The 27,553-nt window shown below is 36.5% G+C and overlaps 1 protein-coding gene across 3 annotated transcripts; it reads right to left on the reverse strand.

Moving 5' to 3' along the window:
* Positions 1-1,108: 1,108 nt before the first annotated feature.
* si:ch1073-15f19.2 (T-cell surface protein tactile) lies at positions 1,109-24,154 on the reverse strand. 3 transcript variants are annotated; one of them, XM_052567370.1, is made up of 10 exons: positions 13,203-13,371; positions 12,023-12,388; positions 11,821-11,939; positions 11,589-11,742; positions 11,311-11,426; positions 11,049-11,202; positions 2,889-3,254; positions 2,687-2,805; positions 2,455-2,608; positions 1,109-1,454 (listed from the first exon to the last, which is right to left on the reverse strand). In XM_052567370.1, coding segments are annotated over exons 1-10 (1,611 nt in total). In that variant the 5' UTR covers positions 13,264-13,371; the 3' UTR covers positions 1,109-1,452. The 3 variants fall into 3 exon arrangements, with proteins under 3 accessions (XP_052423330.1, XP_052423331.1, XP_052423332.1); XM_052567371.1 differs by lacking the exons at positions 12,023-12,388; positions 13,203-13,371 and adding an exon at positions 20,878-21,256; XM_052567372.1 differs by lacking the exons at positions 1,109-1,454; positions 2,455-2,608; positions 2,687-2,805; ... (5 more) ...; positions 12,023-12,388; positions 13,203-13,371 and adding exons at positions 16,579-17,083; positions 17,184-17,277; positions 18,292-18,663; ... (4 more) ...; positions 20,878-21,243; positions 23,981-24,154.
* Positions 24,155-27,553: the final 3,399 nt, after the last annotated feature.

The following is a 27,553-nucleotide window of genomic DNA, read 5'->3' on the forward strand; positions in this document are numbered from 1 at the left end:
ATTATACAGTGCAGGATACAGATGATTTAACAGCTGAAACAATCAATCCTTTTTTCTGAATTTTCCATTTCCGACCACAATAGCGAGAGCAGGAAACGTCCCTCTGCATAAACGTGTCGCTGTTGTAGCAAAGAACCACAATGCACAAAACTCTGTACTAAAAGCATCTCTCTCTCTCTCTCTCTTTATCTTGTTTTCTCTTTGTCTTAACACACACACACACACACACACACACACACACACACACACACACACACACACACACACACACACACACACACACACACACTCTCTCTCTATCAGGCATATGTCACTGTTCATCATTCAGAAATGCCTTTCCATCTCCATCTTCTCCCACATTTAATGAAGGCTTGTTCTCAGGAGTAAACCGCATTTTAAAATGCCGAATGTTGTATGAGCAGCCTGAACAAAACCAGAAATTCAGCCTAATTTGCTTTAAGCACCATATAAACAACCACCAGCTGTGCTGTTATCACGAGTTATAATAAATGGTGACCAGAGCTATAGGGTTTGTATTTGCAGGGTAGACCTGTAAGCTTATGGATACACACTGTCTCTGTTGGTCACTGTCTGATGTGGTTTTGGCAGTTGGTTTTTCTCGAGTATCTGAGGTGTAAACTGAGGTTTTATGGGGCCTGAAACAATCAGCTGATAGCCTTCGCTTTGTTAGCAGAACATGCAGCCACAACATGAGGTCAGTGTTAGCATGTATGCTTTACTGCAAAGCTATCTGATAGATCTCACCTATTTCCTTTGTAGTAGTGAAAAAAATTGCAATAAGTGTCTCTTCTATTGAATTGAGTGTAATCATGATAATACTAATTATTATTAAACTCTAAAGTTATTTACCTTAGGCCTAGTCATATTTCACGTTTCTGGAATTTACCTGGTTTTTGACCCCACCTCCTCCCACCCTCACAGACTTTTTTTTTCTGTAAATTAACACATTTCAGGGAAATTTTTTACAGAGTTATGATGTAGGAGTAGTTTGTGAAACACAAGATGTTTTTTTTACAATATATTTAATGTCCGCAAAGCATAGTTAAGCAAAATGAGTGCTTTTTCAGAGGACTTGAATTAAACCGGGTGATTCACATGGGTTTTATTACAATGCCTTCATGAACTTTTTGAAACATCAAGGTATTGGTTGTGTGGACTTTAAATGGAAGGACAGAAATCTCTCAGGTTTCATAAAAAATATCTTCATTTGTGTTCTGTAGATGAAAGAAACTTCATGAGGATGAGTTATTGATGAAACAATTTTCATTTCTGGGTGCAGCCTCTAGGGAACAATCTTCTCGTCAGCATATTTGTGGCCCAGAGTTTGTGGCTTCTCAAGAGTATGATACATTCACACTAGAATATCAGTCATAGGGACATCATGGTTTTTCAATGACGTGTATTTCACTGGTGGTGGGGGAGGCACATCCATTCTGAAAAGAAAAAGTAAAAATGTAGATATATGCACTGGAAATGTGTAGGATGGGATTACGTAAAAGGACAGAGGAAGTGCTGCTGACTTTGTTGTGTCTCACTTTTTTGGTTCTGGTGTCTTCTGTATAGAAGCACAATCAACACGAGCAACATATGTATATGGGGTCATTTTTTACATTTTCTTTTGTATTATAAATGACACTGGAAATAACAGTTTGACACGCCAGATTACTTTATGGTGTGTATTGAATTATGACCAACCGTAAATCCGTCATATGAGATTATAAAATGCACTAAAACAGTGGTAACATTTCATTTATAACCTATTACATCAAGATTCTTAATGTATCCCAAAGATGATGCTTCTTTTTTTTAAACCGTCTCTTTATGTGCTATTATTGCAACACCATTTCGGTGTATATTTCGGCGCTCAAAAAACTACGGACTGGTGGCACCTGCTGGTCAAATCTGTGTAAACGCAACAAAAATGTATTTATTACAAAGCAGTTGTTTTAATAAAAGTTTAATCTATTAAACGTAATCTACAAATGATTAAGGAACATCAAATATCCAGGATCTGTCAAATCTGTGTTGTTTTATTAACGTGCTTGTTGTTGCCAGGGCTTGGCAAACTATGCTAATTAGAAGGAATTAAATAATACTTGTATGTGGATAATACAAAAAGAACACTATTTATATAATTTTTGTAATATACACACACAAGTATTAAAATTCATTAAGGTAGTTAAAAATAAACCTACATTATAATTTTTTCCCCCCTTTGGAATAATATTTCAGGAGTCGATGCATTAAAAGGAATTTATGGTCAGTTTTGATTTCATGTTGACTTACAGAAGACTCTTTTGTGTGTTTGTGGGTTGAAAAACATGAATTATTTTATATGGATTTGTTTATTGCTTAAGAGCAAAAACGAAATCATGAATCAAAAACGATTCATTTTAGGTGCAATTGATTGATATTCTCAGTACAAACACTCACAATTGACAGTCACTTCGACGGTGGCATTGAGGCCTTGCAGATTTGGGACTAATGAGTCCCATTCAGGTAAACAGATGTACACATCGCTGTCGTTTCTGGTGACATGTGGTAAAGTGAACTCTCCGTTTGAGCTTTCCAGCCAAAATATCTTGTTCTGATGAGAAGAATGAGATCAACATAACAATTAAATAAACTGTGGCATATATAATGTGTATTTTTCTGTGAGACACACCTTTGAACGTTTTAGTTTATAATGGATTGGTGGAGGGATCGCTGAACAAGTTATTTTCATATCATCCCCCTCTTTTATGAATCCATATGGATATGACATCTTCACTGATGCTGGAGGCTCTGAAATTAGAAGACGGATGATTCTTGTTCACTTTTTAATGTGAAATGAATGTGAGAATGTAAGTTAACAGTAAACAGTTTACCTGTAACTTGCAGCTTTGTGATTCTTTTAATTGATCCAGTGGGATAAGAAGTGATTTCACAAATATAGTTTCCAGTGTCCTTCACTCTAACTTCACGCAGAGTCAGGATTGAGCCCTGCAGCTTCCTAGTTTTTGAACTGGTCACTGTCTCCAGAAGAAAACCAGATTGAAAATAATGTATTGGGAACCCAGGATGGAACACAACAATCTTCTGATCAGTCATCTCTTTGTCTTTTTGCTGTTTAATCCACTCCAGCTGGATAATTGTGATGTCATGCTCGTCTGTCACAATGCACTGCAGGCTGATGTTTTGTCCCTCCACAGCAGTTGCAGATATCTTATAATGTATAAGCCCTCCATTCATCCCTGAAAAATAAATTTCATAAGTGAAAGTCAGAGGAGCCTATGGAAATGTCCAATGTCATCTGTAGTATAATCTGATTTCCTTTTATGTATAGAGACCTAGGTCTATACTCCATGTAAAGTTTAAATGTAATAGCTATAGAAATGTGATGTGGTGTAACCATTGAATAAAAAGGAATATTGTTTCCTTACACCTTGAACTCATGTGAGTGTGCATATTTTAGTCATTATTTAAAATGTAGAAAATACGTTTAGAAAAAAACTAAAAAAGTATTTATTTTTCTTTAATTATTCATTTATTTTTCTCTTCAGGATATTTCTGCTTGTTGGTTGGACCATAAACAACTTGAGGTTCCCTGGTGAAGTTTTTAAAATATTTAAGCAGTAATACAATATACTGTAGGCAGTGTATCAACAGTAAATCAGTCTTGTTTGATACATTTTATGCGTATTAAAACATTAATAATAATGAAAAATTGTGCTTGATAAATAATTGATCATGGATTTTTTAAAACATTAATTCTTTGGTTTTGTCTTTATGAAATCAGGACAGTATCATTTTGTAATTTTTTACTTTAGTTTTAACATAGAAATTAAAAAGGTTCATAATACAATAGATTTGCAATCAAGTCATTGTATGTGTAAAAGTTTTATTTATTTTTTCATACTTTTCTTTTTTTGAGCACAGTAATAGGTTAAAAAGATGAGTGTCATATTATAGACCACCTGACCAGAGCACAAATCAGTCTAACAGCTGCTAAAAATTTGTTGTAGACTTTGTGAGTAGAAATACAAATTCTAGCCCATCTTACCTTGTATCATGCATAAAAAGATAAGAAGTTTATAAACTGGCTCTGTCATCAAAAAATCCATGTCTCTGTGAGGACAACAGTCTTAACCCATTTAATCCCAATTTTTTTTCCCAGACATAAAAATATCCAAATGATGTGTCATTAGCAACTCTTCGAAATAATTACTATTTTTTTATTATTATTATTATTATTTTGGAAAAGTGTGTGAAAAAATGTGTTTTATGTTCGGTCACAATTGTGACCGTTGGGATAATGTGTGTACTGAAATAACATATTTCTGCAGTCATAAAAATGGTTTAATATCTTAACCCAGCTATTTAAAACAGTTTGATCACAGTCTAGGGCTACTATTATGCTTAAAAACTTATGGAACATTGATAGGAAGGGTTAGGGTTAGGGTTAGGGTTAGGGACCGGACACTTAAAGCAAAAAAAATGTTTACCTTTTTTATATTAATGATTAGAGTATTACAACATCATTATTGTACATTTTTTGTAACATTAGAATTTTTCATTAAGTGTAATATTTTGTCACTGAAACATGAAATTTAATGTCATTTTCACTAGCAACTGCAATTAAATTTATATTATATATCTAAGTTCACTGATATCCCTCTAGTCACTATTGTGACCATCAGCATGTTTACTCATTCTATGACCACTCTCAACAAAACTAAATACATCTGAATGCTTATATTTATTCTAGACACCCTAAAGATCACGTGTACCAAACATCTTTGTCATATATTCATGTTAAGACACTTTACTAGCCTTTAGTGTTGGAGCTTTGATGCAGCCATCATCTTCTCAAGGTGCAAACAGAAAGTAAACTGCTCTGGTCATGTGACAATTTGCACTAATCACGTGAAACTGCACATATTTAATTGAGATTTCAAAAATATTTAATAATTTTTTCCATATTTGCAGGAAGTACGCGAACACATCAGTCAGTAAGGTTTTTAGAGCTTTATAACTAAAAACTTTTTTTACAGTCTTTATTGTGACCGGTGGGATTAAACGGGTTAACAGAGAGTGTCAAACAAAAGCAGAATCACAGGCACTGGAAAGAAGCTACACCACCACTTCTTTATTCTAGTCTGTCTGAATCAACAGTTTCTTGGTATTGCTTAAGCTGTGCAGTATACTGTCGTTCCCTATTTATACTTTACTCATACTGGGTCTGCTAAGACACTTATGGGGAAAAGTCCTTTTTCTCCCATGAACTGAAGCCTTTTCAATAACTCAGTGTAACTCCATGGCCATTGGTTCATGCAGTACACTTAAAAAAAAATGAACTAAAGGCTCGGCAGTTGTGCTGCACAAATCCATGGCCACGAAGACCTCCAAAGCCAACCAGAATGGAAATTGACGGTTGGCCAAATGCTACCTGTTTCTGAAGCATCAGGGACCCTGGCCCAAAATATCTCTGGATCCTGCACCACAGGCATCGCCCTGATCTAGGGGACAGAATGAGGAGGGGGCTAAGTCTCACTGCAGCCAGACCACACCCCAAGCTGCCTCTCTGTTATAAGAGAGATTCTCAAGAGTACTGTGAGGGACCGGACACTTAAAGCAAGCCATCCCCAGTGTCAAAGTGGGTCTTGGGGATAATAGATAATAGTTCACTCAAAGACCCCCACATTACAACAGAGTGGTCCCCACTTCGGTTCAGAGCAAGGGCGCACACGTCCTGGCAAACATCTGCTGGCAAAGGGAGCTATAGAGACGTTTTCTCCAGCTCAGAGCGAGTTAGGCTTCTACAGCTGTTACTTCCTTGTCACTAAGAAGGATGACATCCTGCAGCCTGCAGCCCATCCTCGATCTCGGATGCCTGAATCACACCCTTATGAAACGAGCGCACAAGATGACTTCACTGAAGCAGATCTTTTCGCATGTCTGCCTAGAGGACTGGTTCTTTTTCTGGACTTGAAAGATGCCTACTTTCTTGAGATTCTTGTGATTCGCCTTTGAGGGAGTGCCTAATCAATACAATGTCCTTCCCTTTGGACTGTCCCTGGCTCCGCACACTTCCACAGAGTGCATGGATGTGGCTCTTTCACCTCTTAGGTAGAAGGGAATCTGCATTCTCAATTACCTCAACAATTGGCTCGTTCTGGCCCAGTTGGAGGAGGAGTCACTATCTCACAGAGGCAAGAGTACACTGTCCCCAAGTCAATGAGTATCATTCCTGGGAACAGTGTTTGACTCAACCCAAATGAGAGTGGTGGTTGCAACAGTGCATGCTCTGGTCATACAGCAGCTCGAGGCTTCCTCCAAGGCCCGCTCACTCAAGATGTTTCAAAAGATGCTGGACCTAATGGCTGCAGCATCTCCAGTGCTACAGTTGGGCCTGCTTTGTATACACATTGCTGAAAGAAGCAAGCACATAGGTATTTGCATGAAAGTAATGGAAGTTACTGTACCAAATCAGTGGACGAGGCCAAAACAGAGGGGCTTTTTCAACCATGTTACCTAATTGGCTGACATCATAGTGACAGGGAAGGGGGTAAAACTCCCAGCAGATTTAAAACACCCACAAAGTTAGAAATGCCCACTTAAGCTCTGCAGAGATTCCAATCTTGAAATAAGGAATAATTGATGACAGGCAGGGTTCTAAATTAACTTTTTTGATCACCAGCCAATGTGGCTGGTAACTTTAGAAAGATTCAATCAGATTTTCCACTAGCCATTTTTTTTCCGGTAAAAATAAAAAATTATGAGTGCCACTAAATGCATTTGATCCTTTTATTAACATTGTTGAGATGAAAAACATCAGTTTATAATCCGTACTCACGAATTCATAAACTGTTACCTTGGTTTAACAAATTGTGCCCACAAATTTCCAATCCGTGCGCTCAGTTTTTGTAAACTGTACCCTCGGTTTTTGAATCCGTACCCACAAATTCATAATCCGTGCGCACACTTTCGCAATACGTTCCCACCAATCTGTAAACCGTACTCACGGATTCATGCAGCAAGCTCCTGTTAACATACAGTTTTATTGACTATTATTATGTGGAATATGTTTATTAATAATAAAGGAATAATCTTTTAATAGCAACTGATTATTATTGTACAACAAACCTGGCATTGTGGACTGGAGTGGACTCCACAACTCTGGAGTAATTTTTTCCTGTTCCTGTTGTTAATTGTTTTGGATAAAAGTTTCTTATGCATAACCTGTATAATAATATATAATAATGATAAAAATAAAAATAAAGTTATTTTTATCATTTTAATTTGTAGGCTAAATAAATGAGTACAAGAAAATAATTCATGAATTGCTTTATTTTTAAATAAACTTTGACAGTTTTGTAAATGCTTTTCTACAATTCTTTCTTAACATGCATGAAGACTTATTTTTCTGATTTTATTATACTAAGCTCCATCCACCCCACCTGCCGGAGTTAGATGCATGTTTCACTGTTAATGTTATTATTATAAAATGAGGCCGAAAATAACATTGTATTCAATATGCGGAAATGCAAAGTATTAAAAGTGGGTGGGGCGGAATAAGGTGATAATACTACACCGTTTTCAGTCGGTTTCAGTGGTTTCGTGTGCACGCAGATATTTCTTGAGACGACGCCGTGTTTACGGATTTTTTTTTTTTTTAGAACGAGGAAAAATGATCGGATAGGGCAGCGGTTCTCAATTGCAGTCCTCGTGCCCCACTGCTCTGCACATTTTGAACGTTTCTCTTAGCGCTTCAGACATTTGTTCTATATGGCTTGGGCGCCGAGTTGCATTCTGGGACGTGGCAGCCCTGTTGCTAGCCTCCCGAATGTAAACATACAGCTAGTTGAACTGAGTTGGGTCTGAGTTGGGAGAAAGAAAAAAAGATGTTAAAAGGTTGTGACATTTATAGGGATACACTAAATAGGGATGCCAGGGACCGGTATGTGGACAAATCGGCACTATTAATGATTTGGATCCATATTAAATTCCCAACAAATAGTGGAGTACCGACGGAGACTTGCTGCCGCACTTTTGCATTACAGATAACGTTATCTGCGGCTACCTTGTTTGTTTTGTGAGCACCTACACTTCAGAATAGTTCAGAAGCTACAAGTCATTGAAGTCTCATGGCAGTACACAAATGGATGGGTTCAGGAGCTGCAAATCATAGAATCGGAAAAGTGGCAAACAGTATACAGTAATCCAGTAAGCTGCACTCTACCTAGCTGCTAGTTTAGTAACCGTTCACACATGGACTTTTAACAGTGTTGGGCAGTAGCGTCGCTATAAGCAGCGAAGCTACAAGTTTAACTACATTTCTCAGTAGCTTGGTCGTAGCTTCGCTGCTTTCTGAATCAAATAGCTTTTCAATAGCGAAGCTCTTTTTTTTTACCAAGTAGTGGGGTGGCTTCCACACAAGCTACATTTTCGCAAGCATTTCTGAAGCTTAAACTCAAATCGGGAAATACAACTGCTAAGATCGCTGATCCTGGATCAGTAGTGAGGTGATGGTGCCACTTCATCTTGTTCGTGTTTACGGTGGACAGCAACCAACCATCTTTATGATGCATTACCGCCCCCTTCTGCTCCGGATGGTACCACTCCTTTGCCAGTCACGCAAAAAATTATATGATGGAATGATGGCATCGGATGAGGTCGGAAATAGTTAATCCCGAGGAGTGAGTCACCGTGGCCGTACCTCGACAAGTAGCTACATGACACTGACCGAGATAACAGAGAAAATATGTTTTCAGATGCTGCTTGTAAAAATTATCAGGGTCCAGCCTGGCCATATCCTACGTGTAATAATCTCCTACACACACACACACACACACACACACACACACACGCACACACACACACACACACACACACACACTGTTTAGAGGTCTTGCATTTTGTTCTGCAAAGGCCTACAGAATATTAAGCATGCCCATGCAACAGGTGCATACACTTGTGCGCACATTGTTAATTACATCTATTTTAATTGTTTTGGTTGCCAAATTGATAAGGAACACAAAAAACAATTAAACTAAACAATTACACCTACCCACATCTGTTTGACTGAAAGCTTTGAGCACTGAGATAGCATTGACTTGTAATAAAATGTGTTCAACATAACATTTTTATTTTAAAAGTAGCTTAGATGTGGCAAGCTACTGTTGATGTAGCTAAGCTTGCTACATTTCCCAGGGGGGTAGCTTCAGTGTAGTGAAGCTTCATTTACTGTAGAGTAACTGGTAGCTTAGCTCACTACATTTTCCAAGTTGCTTGCCCAACACTGACTTTTAACAATGTGTTTCAAAAGTGTAGTTGGTAGCTGTCCAACCTCCCGTTTTTTCCGGGGTTCTCACGTATTTGAGCTGTTTTCCCGCTGTCTTCCCGTTTTAGTATTTTCCTGTAAAATAACCCGTTAGCCCTACAACCGGACCTGTCAAGTCTCTGTGTTGCTGTCCTGTTGCTACTCCTTGTCCTTCTAGTGAAACAGATGTTTTCAAAGCATCGTTTTGCTTACTTTAAAACAACCTATGCTTGATGTTGGACTTTTTAAGATAGCGTGGTTGTTGTGAGAGCATGATTTCACACCAATCTGTAACTAAAGTCACATTAGACTTAGCTTCACAAATCGCTTAACGTTAGTTAATGCAGCAGTTTTGTAGGAATTTTTGCTGTCAGCAGAGGGATAACAACAAAAAGATGAATGTTGAAATTTCCCGTATTTTGGATGAGTAACCCGAGAAATTTCCCTTATTTTCAATGTTGACTTAAGCTATATAAATTAATATTCAGATGTCTCCGTGGTCGCGCCTCCAAGCAGGAAAGCGGTGTAAAGTTAATCCATTCTCATTTTATTTTCCCTATGGCGATGTGTTGCGCTATTACACCCCACAATACAGCAACGGTTTACCATGGTTGAAATAGATTTTTAATTAATCAAATTAAGACACACGGATGAGAGGGAGTATGTCTAAACACTGCGCAGTAGTCCGAGTAGCAGTAAAGGACGCTATCAAAGTGGCGGCCAAGCCAAGTAATGACGTCACGACGCCCAAGCCCTATTCGAACATAAGTGCCCTCCGAAGTGGATATCACAAGATATTTAGCCATGATTCCAGTTCGAAGCGAACGTAGCTATATTTTCCGATCATAGTGCATTGAAGTGTAGCCTACAAGACGTGAATTTAAATTGTATTGGACGTGGACGTGGCCTACGGAACACAGTTTAAGATATTTTAGATTTAGTCCGAGAGCTCTCAGTCCCTCCATTGAAGCTGTGTGTACGGTATACTGTCCATGTCCAGAAAAGTAAGAGAAACATCATCAAAGTAGTCCATGTGACATCAGAGGGTCCGTTGGAATTTTTTGAAGCATCGAAAATACATTTTGGTCCAAAAATGGCAAAAACAACGACTTTATTCAGCATTGTCTTCTCTTCCGTGTCTGTTGTGAGAGAGAGTTCAAATCAAAGCAGTCTGGATATCCGGTTCGCGAACTAATCATTCAGTTTACCAAATCGAACTGAATTGTTTTAAACGGTTCGCATCATCGATGGTTCAAAAAATTCAAACGGACCCTCTGATGTCACATGGACTACTTTGAAGATGTTTTTCTTACCTTTCTGGACATGGACAGTGTACCGTACCACAGTTTCAATGGAGGGACTGAGAGCTCTCGGACTAAATCTAAAATATTTTAAACTGTGTTCCGAAGATAAAAGTAGGTCTTACATATTTGGAACAGCATAAGGGTGAGTTATTAATGACATAATTTTCATTTTTGGGTGAACTAACCCTTTAATCAACGGCCACGTGACGTCGACCAGCCTAGCGCCAGCCTAGGGTTCGGTTCGGTGAAAAAAAAAATCTAAGATTCGGCCGAAATCGAACCCTGTCAAAAAGCCCAGTATTCCACCGAATCCGAATCTTGGGACTTTATTTCCTTATTATCTACAGTTAAAAAAAATGCAAACGAACTTTAAATTGCCACATGACTGCAATTCCAAAAAAAAAAAGTATTTATTTTTTTACCTTCATTTTGCTTTGGGAGAACCTGGATAGAAATCTCAATGTCTGTCTGGAGTTGATTGTCCAGAAAGACAGCTGTCAGTTTGTAAGTTCCTGACTGCTCAGATGTCATGGAGGTCAGAGACAAAGTGTCTGAGAGAGACAGTGTTGTGTCACCCTAAAGAAACATCAGATGGATTTGTAATTTTAGACAGTAAATACACTACAAATGTTTTATTATAACAATACTGCTCGATTTCAATCTCTTAATATTTCACAATCTTACCCTCATCCACTTATACTGCAAGTACTGTGAAGCTTTTGCGATACAAGAAATGACCACATCTTCACCAGCGCTGACGTTTAAAGAGCTGCTTGTGTTACACTCAATGCCATCAAGAACTGTTTGGAAGAACAGGAATTATTTTAAATGGATTTGTTTATTGCTTAAGAGCTTTTATTAGACAAACAAGGATAAAAAAATCATTAAAAAATTATTCAGTGTGAATCAAAAACGATTCATTTTAGGTGCAATTGAATGATAATCTCAGTGCAAACACTCACAATTGACAGTCACTTCGACGGTGGCATTGAGGCCTTGCAGATTTGGGACTAATGAGTCCCATTCAGGTAAACAGATGTACACATCGCTGTCGTTTCTGGTGACATGTGGTAAAGTGAACTCTCCGTTTGAGCTTTCCAGCCAAAATATCTTGTTCTGATGAGAAGAATGAGATCAACATAACAATTAAATAAACTGTGGCATATATAATGTGTATTTTTCTGTGAGACACACCTTTGAACGTTTTAGTTTATAATGGATTGGTGGAGGGATCGCTGAACAAGTTATTTTCATATCATCCCCCTCTTTTATGAATCCATATGGATATGACATCTTCACTGATGCTGGAGGCTCTGAAATTAGAAGACGGATGATTCTTGTTCACTTTTTAATGTGAAATGAATGTGAGAATGTAAGTTAACAGTAAACAGTTTACCTGTAAATTGCAGCTTTGTGATTCTTTTAATTGATCCAGTGGGATAAGAAGTGATTTCACAAATATAGTTTCCAGTGTCCTTCACTCTAACTTCACGCAGAGTCAGGATTGAGCCCTGCAGCTTCCTAGTTTTTGAACTGGTCACTGTCTCCAGAAGAAAACCAGATTGAAAATAATGTATTGGGAACCCAGGATGGAACACAACAATCTTCTGATCAGTCATCTTTTTGTCCTTTTGCTGTTTAATCCACTCCAGCTGGATAATTGTGATGTCATGCTCGTCTGTCACAATGCACTGCAGGCTGATGTTTTGTCCCTCCACAGCAGTTGCAGATATCTTATAATGTATAAGCCCTCCATTCATCCCTGAAAAATAAATTTCATAAGTGAAAGTCAGAGGAGCCTATGGAAATGTCCAATGTCATCTGTAGTATAATCTGATTTCCTTTTATGTATAGAGACCTAGGTCTATACTCCATGTAAAGTTTAAATGTAATAGCTATAGAAATGTGATGTGGTGTAACCATTGAATAAAAAGGAATATTGTTTCCTTACACCTTGAACTCATGTGAGTGTGCATATTTTAGTCATTATTTAAAATGTAGAAAATACGTTTAGAAAAAAAGTAAAAAAGTATTTATTCTTCTTTAATTTATTCCTTAATTTATTTATTTTTCTCTTCAGGATATTTCTGCTTGTTGGTTGGACCATAAACAACTTGAGGTTCCCTGGTGAAGTTTTTAAAATATTTAAGCAGTAATACAATATACTGTAGGAAGTGTATCAACAGTAAATCAGTCTTGTTTGATACATTTTATGCGTATTAAAACATTAATAATAATGAAAAATTGTGCTTGATAAATAATTGTTAATGGTTTTTTTAAAATACTTAATTCTTTGGTTATGTCTTCATGAAATCAGGACAGTATCATTTTGTAATTTTTTACTTTAGTTTTAACATAGAAATTCAAAATGTTCATAATACAGTAGAAGTGCAATCAATCACTATGTCTACGTATATTTTTATTTATTTATTCATACTTTTTTTGAGCACAGTAATAGGTTAAAAAGATGAGTGTCATATTATAGACCACCTGACCAGAGCACAAATCAGTCTAACAGCTGCTAAAAATTTGTTGTAGACTTTGTGAGTAGAAATAAAAATTCAATCCCATCTTACCTTGTATCATGCATAAAAAGATAAGAAGTTTATAAACTGGCTCTGTCATCAAAAAATCCATATCTTTGTGAGGACAACAGTGTTAAAAGAGAGTATCAAACAAAAGCAGAATCACAGGCACTGGAAAGAAGCTACACCACCACTTCTTTATTCTAGTCTGTCTGAATCAACAGTTTCTTGGTATTGCTAAAGCTGCAGTATGCTGTAGTTCCCCATTGATACTTTACTCATACTGGTCTGCTAAGACACCATGGGGTTCTCCCATGAACTTAAGCCTTTTCAATAACTCAGTGTAACTGCATGGCCATTGGTTCATGCAGTACACTTAAAAAATGAACTAAAGGCTCGGCAGTTGTGCTGCATGAACCTATGGCCACGAAGACCTCCAAAGCCCACCAGAATGGAAATTGACATTCTCGGTTGGCCAAATGCTACCTGTTTCTGAAGCATCGGGGACTCTGGCCCAAAATAGCTCTGGACCCTGCACCACAGGCATCGCCCTGATCTAGGGGACAGAAAGAGGAGGGGGCTAAGTCTCACTGCAGCCAGACCACACCCCAAGCTGCCTCTCTGTTATAGCAGGCAGATTTAAACCACCAACACCAAAAAGAGAGCAGATTTCCTCTTCCATTTCTCAAGAGTACTGTGAGGGACCAGACACTTAAACCAATCCAACCCCTGACTTCCCGGGCCGAGGCATGGCAATACATCCCCAGTGTCAGAATGGGTTCTGGGGATAAGCAAGGCTATTCAGTTCACTCGAAGACCCCCTCATTACAACAGAGTGGTTCCCACTTTGGTTCAGAGCAAGGGTGCACACGTACTGGCAAACATCTGCTGGCAAAGGGAGCCAAAGAGACGTTTTCTCCAGCTCAGAGCGAGTTAGGCTTCTACAGCTGTTACTTCCTTGTCACTAAGAAGGATGACATCCTGCAGCCTGCAGCCCATCCTCGATCTCGGATGCCTGAATCACACCCTTATGAAACGAGCGCACAAGATGACTTCACTGAAGCAGATCTTTTCGCATGTCTGCCTAGAGGACTGGTTCTTTTTCTGGACTTGAAAGATGCCTACTTTCTTGAGATTCTTGTGATTCGCCTTTGAGGGAGTGCCTAATCAATACAATGTCCTTCCCTTTGGACTGTCCCTGGCTCCGCACACTTCCACAGAGTGCATGGATGTGGCTCTTTCACCTCTTAGGTAGAAGGGAATCTGCATTCTCAATTACCTCAACAATTGGCTCGTTCTGGCCCAGTTGGAGGAGGAGTCACCATCTCACAGAACCCTCCTCCTCAGCCACTTAGAATGCCTGGGACTCAGAGTCAATTTTGCCAAGAGTGCACTGACCCCCCTCCAACGAGTATCGTTCCTAGGAACAGTGTTTGACTCAACCCAAATTAGAGTGGTGGTCGCAACAGAGCATGATCTGATCATTCAGCAGCTCGAGGCTTCCTTCAAGGCCAGTCCACTCAAGACATTTCAAAATATTCTGGACTTTATGGCTGCAGCATCTCCAGTTCTACAGTTGGGCCTGCTTACAATGCAGAAATAAGCAAGCTTATATGTATTTGCAGGAAAGTAATGGAAGTCATTGTACCAAATCAGTGGACGAGGCCAAAACAGAGGGGCATTTTCAACCATCTTACCTAATTGGCTGACAATCTGACATCATAGTGACAGGGAAGGAGGTAAGGGGGATCATTTTATTGCATGATTTAGAAACTCCCAGCAGTTTTAAAACACCCACAAAGTTATAAATGCCCACTTATGCTCTGCATAGATCTCAATCTTGAAATAAAGAATAATTGATGACAGGCTGTTTAATTACTAGAAAGCAGGGACGTGCACAGACATTTTGAGGGGCAGGGGCTCAAGTGAAATAAAGGGCACTTCTCATAATTATGTATTTATTTTTTATTTTTTTTTAAAACAAAAAAGTATATATATTAACGCAACACTGACTTCCTTTTAAAAAAAATAATAAAAAAAGTTAATTAATTTTATCTTCCTCAAACTCTAATTTTCAAAAGATGTCCACAAAATAATCAGTTCACACAGAAACCCTGGTCTCCTTAGTATTCACTAGGTTTATAGAGCAGCAAAGGAAACCATCCCACAATGTGCATGTTTTGAAAACATTTTCTATGCTATAGCTTCAAGTATATATTTAGAATAACCAAAATAACTGCATCAAGCAGAGGGGTGTGTTTTACTCATAATTTGTTTATTATTTTTGCACAAGGCACTACATAATTTTAGTTATTTTGGTGTTATCAGAACACATATCACTTTTAAATCAACACAAATATTCACTCTAAACTGAAGAGGGTTGTCGCTGCTATTTTGTTAACTTTGCATTATGCTGCCTGCCTGGCCCTGCACTGCAAGCATGATTAAAATTAATTGTTTAAATACTTTTTGTTTCACAAGCAAAATAACTTTTTAGCTTCACACAACTAAGCATCAGAAAACTGAATTGCCTTAATGTTTTAATCAAATACATTAATATTATCATTGCTATGCATGTACACATACACAATAACTGATGGTGACTGACGAGGACTTAGTTTCACATTTGAGGGAGGACTGTATCATCACCTTCATCAAATAAAACCTTCAAAATCCACATTTAGATGGAGTTTGTTTTAAACCTACTACACTCAAAAAATATTATGTGGCTTAGTAAATATTTAACTTAATTAACTTAATAAAATCTCTGAAAATCTTACTTGATTGTTTGAATTAAACTTACCAAAATAATTGAGTAAAAATTAAATAAAAGCCAATGTCATGTATGTATTTGTGGTTGTATAGAATATTATTTTATAAAGGTTTAGAGGAAATAAAAAAAAGTTCATTAATAAAAAGTTAATTTATAAATATTGAAGAGCACTTCAGAACTCCTGACCTGATATTTAGATATATTATTCTTCAATAAATATATTTGTTTGACAGGGAAGCTGTGCGCGAACAGGAATAGGCTATATATTATTTTTTTCAAAAAAACAAACAAAAAGCACCCCAGAAAAAAGGGCACTTTCTCTCCAGGAATAAAAATGGCAGGTGCTCAAGCCCCCTTTGATGTCTATGTGTGCACGTGCCTGCTAGAAAGTAATGCACACCCAAGGAGGTGATGCAGTCTCTGCTAAGAGCGAAACTGTAAATTAATCTGCTTCAAGAACAGTGCTGTTATTTTCTAACTAGTGAGAAATATTATGTAGCTTTTAAGTTTCTAATCTAAACCATTTACTGAAGAAAAATTCAGCACAGTGCTGACAAAATGTTTCTGTGCATGTGCATGTGTTTCTGTGTTTGCAAGTTTGTGATTGTACTGTGGGTATGTTTGTATTGGAGAGAGAGCAGGAGTAGTATGTGCTTTAAAATGTGCTATACAATTTTATTTTGTAGCAAAACCATGGAATTAATATCATTTATACGACAGGGCTGTTGAAAGATGGAATCTGATTGCTTGAAGAACTTTCAAATGTGTGCAATTATTTTCTTGGGCTTGGTAATGAGTAACAAGGAGACAGGCACAAAATAAACAGATATAATGAACAAAGACAGGACAGAAAAGACTTAACGGCTGGATCCTGACAAAGACTACTGAAAATAAACTCTTTGTTGCATATTGACAATATTTACAAAGTCTTTATAAACATTTTGAAGCATCAAAGTATTGATTAAATATAATTGATGAACCAATTTTCATTTCTAGCTGAGACCTTTAGGGAAAATCTTCTTGTCAGCATATTTGTGGCCCATGATATGTGGTATGATGAGTTCACACTAGAATATCAGTCATAGGGACATCATGGTTTTTCATTGACGTGTATTTCACCGGTGGTGGGGGAGGTTTGAATGGAGGAGGCATATCCATTCTGAAAAGAAAAAGTAAAACATTTAGTTAAAAGGACTGGAAATGTGAATGGGATTACGAAAAAGGACAGAGGAAGTGCTGCGGGTTTTGATATGTCTCACCTTTTTTGGTTCTGGTGTCTTCTGTATAGAAGCACAATCAACCCGAGCAACAGCAACACAATCGGGACAGCGATGTATGCTGAGCTTTTTGAGGCTGAAAGAAAAGCAAGAGATATGCATGGAAAATTGAATCAATAATAAAAGGCCTGGTTTTATAATTAGCTCAGATCTTGGCCCAAATTCATTTCCTGTTTATACTCTCATGTGCATGTCTGATTCAAAATAAAACACTTATATCAATCATAAATCACACACTTAAAATAAAACCATGTGATGTTGCCTTTGTGTCTGCAGGTTAGGTTCCCAAGCTACAGTTTAACATGTCAGATTATTTCAGTGTGTATTAAATTCATTTTTTAAATCAACATAAAACATAAACAATTATAATTTCTTACTATGAAACTAATTAAATCAATATTCAAAGGGAAAATTCCAATTACAGCTTTATATATCTGACCTGGACCACAAAACCAGCCTTAAGTAGTATGGGTATTTGAAGTAATAGCCAAAAATACATTGTATGGGTCAAAATTATAGATTTTTCTTTTATGCCAAAGATCATTAGGATATTAGGTTAAGATCATGTTCGATTAAGATATTTTGTAAATTTCTTACTGTAATTATATATCAGTAGGCTACTTCATTTTTGAATAGTAAAATGCATTGCTTAGAACTTCGTTTGGACAACTTTAAAGGCAATTTTCTCTCTCTCTCTCTCTCTCTCTCTCTCTCTCTATATATATATTTATATATATATATATATACATTTTTAAACAAAGCTTAATTGAAATATCACTGAATGAAAGTTCTGTAAAATTTGCTTTATTTTATTGATGTGTAGAGCTTGTTGTGTGTTATAGGCAGGACTTGTTAAACGAGGTCAATTAGAATCAATTAAATATTGTTCTTTTAGTATCATATACACACAAGTATTAAAACTCAATACGTTAATTGTAAATGAACCTAAATTATAAAAATGACCCAGGATCTTTTAAAGCCATTATGAAGCAGTGTTTCGAAAGAGCCAGCCACTGACTAATGATAAGTGTGTGAGAATAAGTTTTGATTTAGTGTTGTCTTTCAGAAGAGTAATTTGTGTGTGTTTTACCTTTTGGTGTTGTAAAAGCGGTGATGCTTTTCTGTGTTGTAACTGTGGTGGGGCTTTCTCTTCCTCTTGTAGCTGGATCTGGAGTTGTGCTCAAGCTGTCTGTAGAGGTGTTGATACATTTTACAGTGCTTGCATGTAATGTAGAGGCATTGCCAACAGGTGGAGGAGAAGAGCTGTCAGTGAGAGGAGCGGGATGGCTGGTGTTTCTGGGTTGTAAGGTTGTCAGAGTGTCATTTGGTTTCACTGTGCTGGTTAGGAAGTGACCAGATTCTGATGTAGACACGCTGGTATCAGTGCTCCATGAGCTGGTCCCATCGGAGGTAAAGCTGCTCAGATGTTTGGTGGTCCTTACTGGCAAAGGTGTAGTCATTCCTTCGGCAGAAATCATTATGGAAGGAAATATTTAATATAATATATATAGTTATACAATATAAATAAATATATAGTAATTATAATATAAAGAATGTATATTAAGAAATATTAAATTAACATGCTTTAATACATATTACAATAATCATACAAACTTACATAGGTCAAGTGGTTTGGAAAAAGGATTATATTATATTATATTATTGCATTAGACTGCAATACAACTAGGTCTTAAAAGCTGTATGGAAGTGAAACAGTGCTGGGATGTTTGTGGTGTGAGTTTACACAATGATAGCCTACAATTCAAGGACAATGCAATGACACAGAAAGTGCTCACCAACCTGTGAGCTTATCCATATGTGTGTCAAAAGTACAGTAAATGATGCACACACTCTCTAAGCAAATTTTGTAAAATGGAGCCCAGCTTTCCATATTGATTTTTTTTACAGGTGTTTTACCCATTTTTGAAGTTTTTTAATTATTAGGGTTAACGGTAATGTCAGTGGACTTGAAAAGTTAGTCTACCAAAAACTCTATCATCATTTACTTACCCTCTAATTTCAGTTCCTATTGACTTCCATTGTACTGTACATACAAAGGAGGTCATTGGAAAAAGAAACTGTTTGGTTGGAAACTTTTTGCAATATCTTCTTTCATGTTCCATAGAAGTGAGTCATACAGAAAGTCATACAGGCCAGGAGTGACATGATGATGATTGAATGATGACAAAATCAATTTTTTAGGGGATGGACTGTCTTTTTAACAGATAATGTCCTGGCAGAACGTTTACCAGTACATTAATGTTTTTCTACAGATTTTTTTTCTTACAGAGCACACATTTGTGAGCTAATGATATATATATATATATATATATATATATATATATATATATATATATATATATATATATATATATATATATATATATATATATATATATAATCATTACACAAATCTTCTCCATTTTTACATTTGCGTTAAGATTATTTAGCCTTTTAATTAAGCCATTTTCCTCTTGGGGACCATTGGCTTGTTATAATGTGGATGATTTCAGGTTTTACTATCCTTGTGAGGACATTTAGTTCTCAAAATCCAGGCAAAACCTTGCAGAATCACTCCAACATCCCTTCCTAAAAGTCCCAGAAGACTTTGTTAGAGGTAAAATGATCAATTAACAAAGGAACCCTAAATTGCAATGTGATCACAGTTACAAAAAGCTTTTTCATACCTTCACTTTGCGTTGAGAGAACCTGGATAAAAATCTCCATGTCTGTCTGGAGTTGATTGTCCAGAAAGACAGCTGTTAGTTTGTAAGTTCCTGACTGCTCAGATGTTACGGAGGTCAGAGACAAAGTGTCTGAGAGAGACAGTGTTGTGTCACCCTAAAGAATCATCAGATGGATTTGTAATTTTAGACAGTAAATACACTACAATTGTTTTATTAAAACAATACTGCTTTAAAATTTGATTTAAATCTCTTAATATTTCACAATCTTACCCTCATCCACGTATACTGCAAGTACTGTGAAGCTTTTGCGATACAAGAAATGGCCACATCTTCACCAGCGCTGACGTTTAAAGAGCTGCTTGTGTTACACTCAATGCCATCAAGAACTGTTTGGAAGAACAGGAATTATTTTATATGGATTTTTGTTTTTTTGTTTTTATTTTATTTTGATTTGAGCTTTATTTGACAGACAATGATAAAAAAAAAAAACACATAAAAAACAAACTATTTTTAGGTGCAACTGATTGATATTCTCAGTACAAACACTCACAATTGACAGTCACTTCGACGGTGGCATTGAGGCCTTGCAGATTTGGGACTAATGAGTCCCATTCAGGTAAACAGATGTACATATCGCTGTCATTTCTGGTGACATGTGGTAAAGTGAACTCTCCATTTGAGCTTTCCAGCCAAAATATCTTGTTCTGATGAGATGAATGAGATCATCAACATAACGATTATATTAACTGTGGCATATATAAATGCATATTTTTTCTGTGAGACACACCTTTGAACGTTTTAGTTTATAACGAAGTGGTGGAGGGATCGCTGAACAAGTTATTTTCATATCATCCCCCTCTTTTATGAATCCATATGGATATGACATCTTCACTGATGCTGGAGGCTCTGAAATTAGAAGACGGATGATTCTTGTTCACTTTTTAATGTGAAATGAATGTGAGAATGTAAGTTAACAGTAAACAGTTTACCTGTAACTTGCAGCTTTGTGATTCTTTTAATTGATCCAGAGGGATAAGAAGTGATTTCACAAATATAGTTTCCAGTGTCGTTCACTCTAACTTCACGCAGAGTCAGGATTGAGCCCTGCAGCTTCCTAGTTTTTGAACTGGTCACTGTCTCCAGAAGAAAACCAGATTGAAAATAATGTATTGGGAACCCAGGATGGAACACAACAATCTTCTGATCAGTCATATCTTTGTCCTTTCGCTGTTTAATCCACTCCAGCTGGATAATTGTGAAGTTTTGCTCCTCTCCCACAATGCACTGCAGGCTGATGTTCTGTCCCTCCACAGCAGTTGCGGTGGGATAATAATTTATAATATCTCCGTACATTCCTGATAAACCAGTTTCATAAGTGAAATATTACTTCATTGATTTTCTAAGAGATGTAAGATTGACAAGGTTTATATTTTAAGCATTAGGAACTCTCCAATGTCATTTGTATTATAATCACATGTCTTTCAGTGTATACAGACCTTACAGGTGCTGGTCATATAATTAGAATATCATCAAAAAGTTGATTTATTTCACTAATTCCATTCAAAAAGGGAAACTTGTATATTATATTCATTCATTACACAGACTGACATATTTCAAATATTTATTTCTTTTAAATTTCATGATTATAACTGACAAATAAGGAAAATCCCAAATTCAGTATCTCAGAAAATTAGAATATTGTGAAAAGGTTGAATATTGAAGACACCTGGTGCCACACTCTAATCAGCTAATTAACTCAAAACACCTGCAAAGGCCTTTAAATGGTCTCTCAGTCTAGTGCTGTAGGCTACACAATCATGGGAAAGACTGCTCAATTGACGGTTGTCCAAAAGACGAACATTGAGACGACCATTGACACCTTACAGAAGGAGTACAAGACACAAAAGGTCATTGCAAAAGAGGCTGGCTGTTCACAGAGCTCTGTGTCCAAACACATTAAAGCTGCAGTAGGGAACTTTTGACGCTCTAGCGGTTAATAAACATAACTGCTTGCGTCTTGCGGAAGAACATCATAGCCGGAGCTACTTCTCTCTGTTTATGTCTATGAAGAATCACAAAGGTACTGAGTTACTCCGCCGCGGTACCCCCGAAGCAATTTAAAATAGTCAGAATATAAACACTTATTATAGGTGTACCCTAGTGATTCAGGACAAGCTAAAATTACGGTTTGGAAAATGGATTCATGGTGTACTCGCTTATTATGTTCATTTTTCTACATTTTGAACACAAACAAAGTTACGGGCCGCAGCTCTGATTGGTTGTTTTTTACCGGGAGCGGATGACTTTCTGCAAATGGCAATAGGACCACTGGGAGGAGCCAGAGGAGCTTGATTTTTTTCACAGATTATCTGTCTCATATTCTACTGTCAGGACATAATGACAGGTTTAACAAATATGTAAAAAATATATTTTTACAAAAGTTCCCTACTGCAGCTTTAATAGAGAGGCGGAGGGAAGGAAAAGATGTGGTAGAAAAAAGTGTACAAGCAATAGGGATAACCGCACCCTGGAGAGGATTGTGAATCAAAACCCATTCAAAAATGTGGGGGAGATTCACAAAGAGTGGACTGCAGCTGGAGTCAGTGCTTCAAGAACCACTATGCACAGACGTATGCAAGACATGGGTTTCAGCTGTTGCATTCCTTGTGTCAAGCCACTCTTGAACAACAGACAGCATCAGAAGCGTCTAAATACAAAATGACTGGACTGCTGCTGAGTGGTCCAAAGTTATGTACTCTGATGAAAATAAATTTTGCGCCATAGAAAATCTATGGGGTATTGTGAATAGGAAGATGCGATATGCAAGACCCAAGAATGCAGAAGAGCTGAAGGCCACTATCAGAGCTACCTGGGCTCCCAAAACATCGACTCCATGCCACGCCGCATTACTGCAGTAATTCAGGCAAAAGAAGCCCCAACTAAGTATTGAGTGCTGTACATGCTCATACTTTTCATGTTCATACTTTTCAGTTGGCCAAGATTTCTAGAAATCCTTTCTTTGTATTGGTCTTAAGTAATATTCAAATTTTCTGAGATACTGAATTTGGGATTTTTCTTAGTTTCAGTTATAATAATCAAAATTAAAAGATGTAAACATTTGATATGTGCAAAGAATTAATATAATATACAAGTTTCACTTTTTAAATGGAATTAGTGAAACAAATAAACTTTTTGATGATATTCTAACTATATGACCAGCACCTGTATATTGGTGACGTTTAGACTGAAAAAAAGTATACATTTTCCTGACACCTTGAATGCATATGAATGTGAATATCCTAATGATATAAATTTAGAAAACAGTTTGAAATGTTTTTCAAGATACAAAATGTTTATTTATTGTAATTTATTTATTTTCTTATTTAGCTATACGGTAAAAAGCTATGCATTTTTCGCACACCTTGAATGCATGTAAGTGTGAGTATCTTAATCATTATTTAAAATGTTGAAATAGTTTACAAAATATTTTTCGAGATAAAAAGTTTTTATTTTATTATTTTTTAAATTATTCCTGTTTATTTATTTTTGCTACAAATGCCATTAATCATTAAATACATCTAGGGGTTTCACATCACATGACATTTTACAGCCTGGACTAACCTTGCCTTGAGAGAAAAATATCACATTGTCTGGTATTTTAAGATATATATTGATCTTGACAGTCCTGAGGGTAATTTCAGGATGCTTCTGCTTGATTGGACCACAAGATTTTTTTTATATTAATAAGCAGTGAAAACTTTTTGTTAATGCATTTTCATACATTTCTTTTATCCACAATTAATTATTTTAATGATGATTTTGTCTTTATTTTGAAATCAGAACAGTTGCATCACATTGTCCCTTTTGACCTTTTTTTAACATAAATTATAAACATGTTCATCATAGAATTATCTGTTAAATCACTATGTGTGAACTGCATTTTGTATGCATTTTCTATGAGTAAATTAATAGATAGGACGTAAAGATGAGTGTCATGTCATTGAGTGTCTGTCTAACCACAGCACAAATCAGTTAAAAAGCTAATAAACATTTTCTTTGTGGGTAGCAATAAAAATTCAAGCCCCTTCTTACCTCGTATCATGAATAAAAAGATAAGAAGTTTATAAGCTGGCTCTGTCATCACAAAATCCATTTCTGTGAGAACAAAAGTCTCACAGATGACAGAAACGTGAAACGAGTGAAGCAGAAGAGGCACAGGAAGTGAGCTCCAACCACCAGAGAGACAGGAAACTGGTTTATCTTCGTTGTCTTACATCTCTAGCCTACTCTGTCTGAGTCAACAGTTGCTCGGTTTCGCTTAAGCTGTGAAGTGCAACCCACTACTCACCCCCCCCCCCCCCCCCCCCCCCCAAGTGAACAGAAAAGGATACCTAATGGATAGCTGCTCTTATGTTTAGAGTAGATTTGTGATGGAGTGGAGTTGTTCCTGATATAAGCACAATGAATGGCTTCAACAGATAATTATGACCTTATTTTGTTATGTTAAAAGTCAAGTGTTGACAGTCAGCATGTCTTCCTCAATTTCCTGTCAGAATGCATCTATTTAACAAGCTGCGGCCACGTTTACACACACACACACACACACACACACACACACACACACACACACACACACACACACCAAGATCAAGGTCATGTGACATGTTAAAGCCCCTACTGCATGTAGATGTGTTATTGTTTGTGGTTAATACTGGCTAAAGTCCCCTGGCCAATAGACATTTAACTTCTTTCTTAGGTATTTCTTATGGTATTATAGAATTTACTGTTAATTTCCATCTTAAATGAGACGTGACAGTAAACTACAGTGGGGGGAGTGTGAATGCTCAGTTTAACAAATAAAGATATCTCAACCTATACTTCAGGAGCAGGTTTGGGAGTCGCAGAATACTAGTAATGACGTTACATAATCAGAATACATAATTAGGGCCACACTGATGTTACAATTATATATAATATATTGTTACAATAAATATATTTTTTCTTTTTCTAAATAACTGAAAATAACGACATTACGTAATCAAAAAACCAATGCCCCGATATTAAAATTCGGACTGATAATTTTCACATTATGTCTGATGTTTAAAATGCTAAGCTGTTTTATTAGGAATAGGAATAAATGGGAATACAACAATATAAAATTTCTAGACAATAATTACGTTCATGCTATAGTCGATATCAAAATGATTTACTATTTTGTCAAAAAAAAAAATTACAATAAAATTAAAACCTGAAAATGAGTCTGGGAAAATATTACATAATTAGGATACTTGAAAGTATAGAATGCATTTATATTAAAATTTGGAAAGATAAGCCATGAATTGTGTCTGGTCTAAATGAATGAAAAATAAATCATTAAACCTAACACTGAGTAATGATATTAGATAATCAGAATCAATGATATGGAATGCACGTATAAGTTAAAATAAGTAGATAAGCTGACAGTTATACTATTTTGTCTAAATAAACAAAATGAAACACTAAAAACTAAATGTCAAAAGTGTTAAATGCTTGAAATCAATTTAGGCTTTGCACAATATAATTTTGAGATTTGCTAAAGATTACCTTTATTAAAAGTGCTTGTAAAGAGGGTTCTCTAAATGTAAAAGAAAGAGGAAAGAGCATAATTAAAAATCCAATATGGATCAGTAAAAAACAACAACAACAACAATATGGGCAGATTATAATGCATCCCTATTTTTAAGTAATAAATGGCTAGAATTGCCATCAAAAGAGCAGAGAAACCTCATTTTTATTTGATTTAAACTCAAATATGTCTCTTACATCTGAACTAACTACCTGTTACCCAGATATTCACATGCAATTTCATGTGCCATTTCCAATCTTCACAACCTCTGGGGTCTGAAGCTCATAATCATTGTCTTGTAGTAAAAGATCCAAATCACATACTATCAAATAATAATGAAGCAATGAGTGCTGTAAATGGGGAGGGAATTGATGGCTCTATTTGATTCTTTTGGAGGGAATACAAGGAATGTTAATAAATCCATGAACGTGGCAACTGATAACAGCGTGGGGAGATATTAGCTGTAAAATATAAAATCAAAGCAGCATCTTGGTAATTATGAGGAAATGTAACAAAGAATACTGGGGACACGTGTACTTTAATATTAAGAGAGACAGGCCGGATGATACTGAGTAACAAATATGACTAGATCTGTATAAAAGATCTGATGTCCTAAAGTCAAATTACTCCAGAAGGTCAAGATCCGCTGTCATCTGTAATATTTGCCTGTCAAAAGAACACACATTTGAGACTTTGTATTCTGCCAAAGGACTAAAATATCCTCTTTCATTATAAGACTCAGTCAGCGAAGCATTTGATTCAGAAATTGAGTAAATGTCTGATGTAATCCATATACATAACCCGAAACTGTGCTTGTGTGTGTGTGTGTGTGTGTGTGTCTGTGCGTCTGCCTCTGAGGCAAAGACTCGGGGGAGAAATTCAGTGAGACTGAATATCATAAATGCAGCCTGCATCATTTTAATGAATAATTCGAAGAATAAAATCAGGTAATCAGGCAGTCATGCACAAAATATTTTTGCTTGTCGTTATCAGCGATGACATGAATGTCTTTGAGCTTGTAAACAGACAGAAATTGCACCCAGACAACAGCAGTGAAACAAATGAAGTTCTGATGTTCAATCACTCCGAATACACAAAATGATGTTTAGCTTCGCTATAATGAGGCTTCAGAATGGGTTTCAGTGAGTTCACCAGACTTGCTCTTCGATCTGAAAAGATCTGTGAACCAGGACTCAAACTCGGGACGTCTGAAGTGCATTGGTGCTATATGTTTGCACACTGCCCACTAGGCTACTGCCACTAACATAATGTGATTTGTGATATGTCATTTAGACATATATTATTATTATGAATAAATCCACTGTAAAGCGATTTTCTATCATTAAGCACCAAATAGAGGACATCAGACACTAAGCTGTCCAACTGACTATTTTAATTTCAATAACACAGGTGTGACATTTTAAGCTGTCTAGCACATCTCCATTGTAATGCATTATGTATCCACTTTATTTCGTTAGGACAGGGTGTGCAGGGCTGTTTTGAAAAGAGCTCCCTCCCCCGGTTTACACGTCTATCATTTATTTTTGTATCTGGCACACAATCAATGCACCCACAACCCCAGTAATGATAGTCCAGTGCCTCTAATAGGATCTCTATTGATGTTATGAAGATGAGTGAAAGAGACCTTTTCTCAAGTCTTTTTCTCAGAGAAAAATTTGTCACACATAAGAAACACATTTGTTCCTTTGATCATTGTCTCATTAGACCACACATTATCATGAACACATCGAGTGGATGAAATTACAGCAGCTAAATTCAGCTTGGTAAATAATAAGAGGGATGTATAAGCAGGGTACGAAATATTAAATAAATAAATATTTCTTACTATGCATGAGATGGTTATTACACTAATTTTGAAAGGATGTATTTATTTATTTATTAAAAACATTTAGTAGTGATGTTATGTTGCTGTTTCAGTTGCTTTCATTATTTTTAATAAATATTTAGTAGTATCATGTAGTATGTATGTATGTATTTAAATAAATAAATAAAAGTCTTATATCACAGTTTTTGTCTCTTTTATATAAATAATTGTTGAT

The sequence above is a fragment of the Carassius gibelio genome, chromosome B10 (genome assembly GCF_023724105.1).
Source record: "Carassius gibelio isolate Cgi1373 ecotype wild population from Czech Republic chromosome B10, carGib1.2-hapl.c, whole genome shotgun sequence".
NCBI lineage: Eukaryota > Metazoa > Chordata > Actinopteri > Cypriniformes > Cyprinidae > Carassius > Carassius gibelio.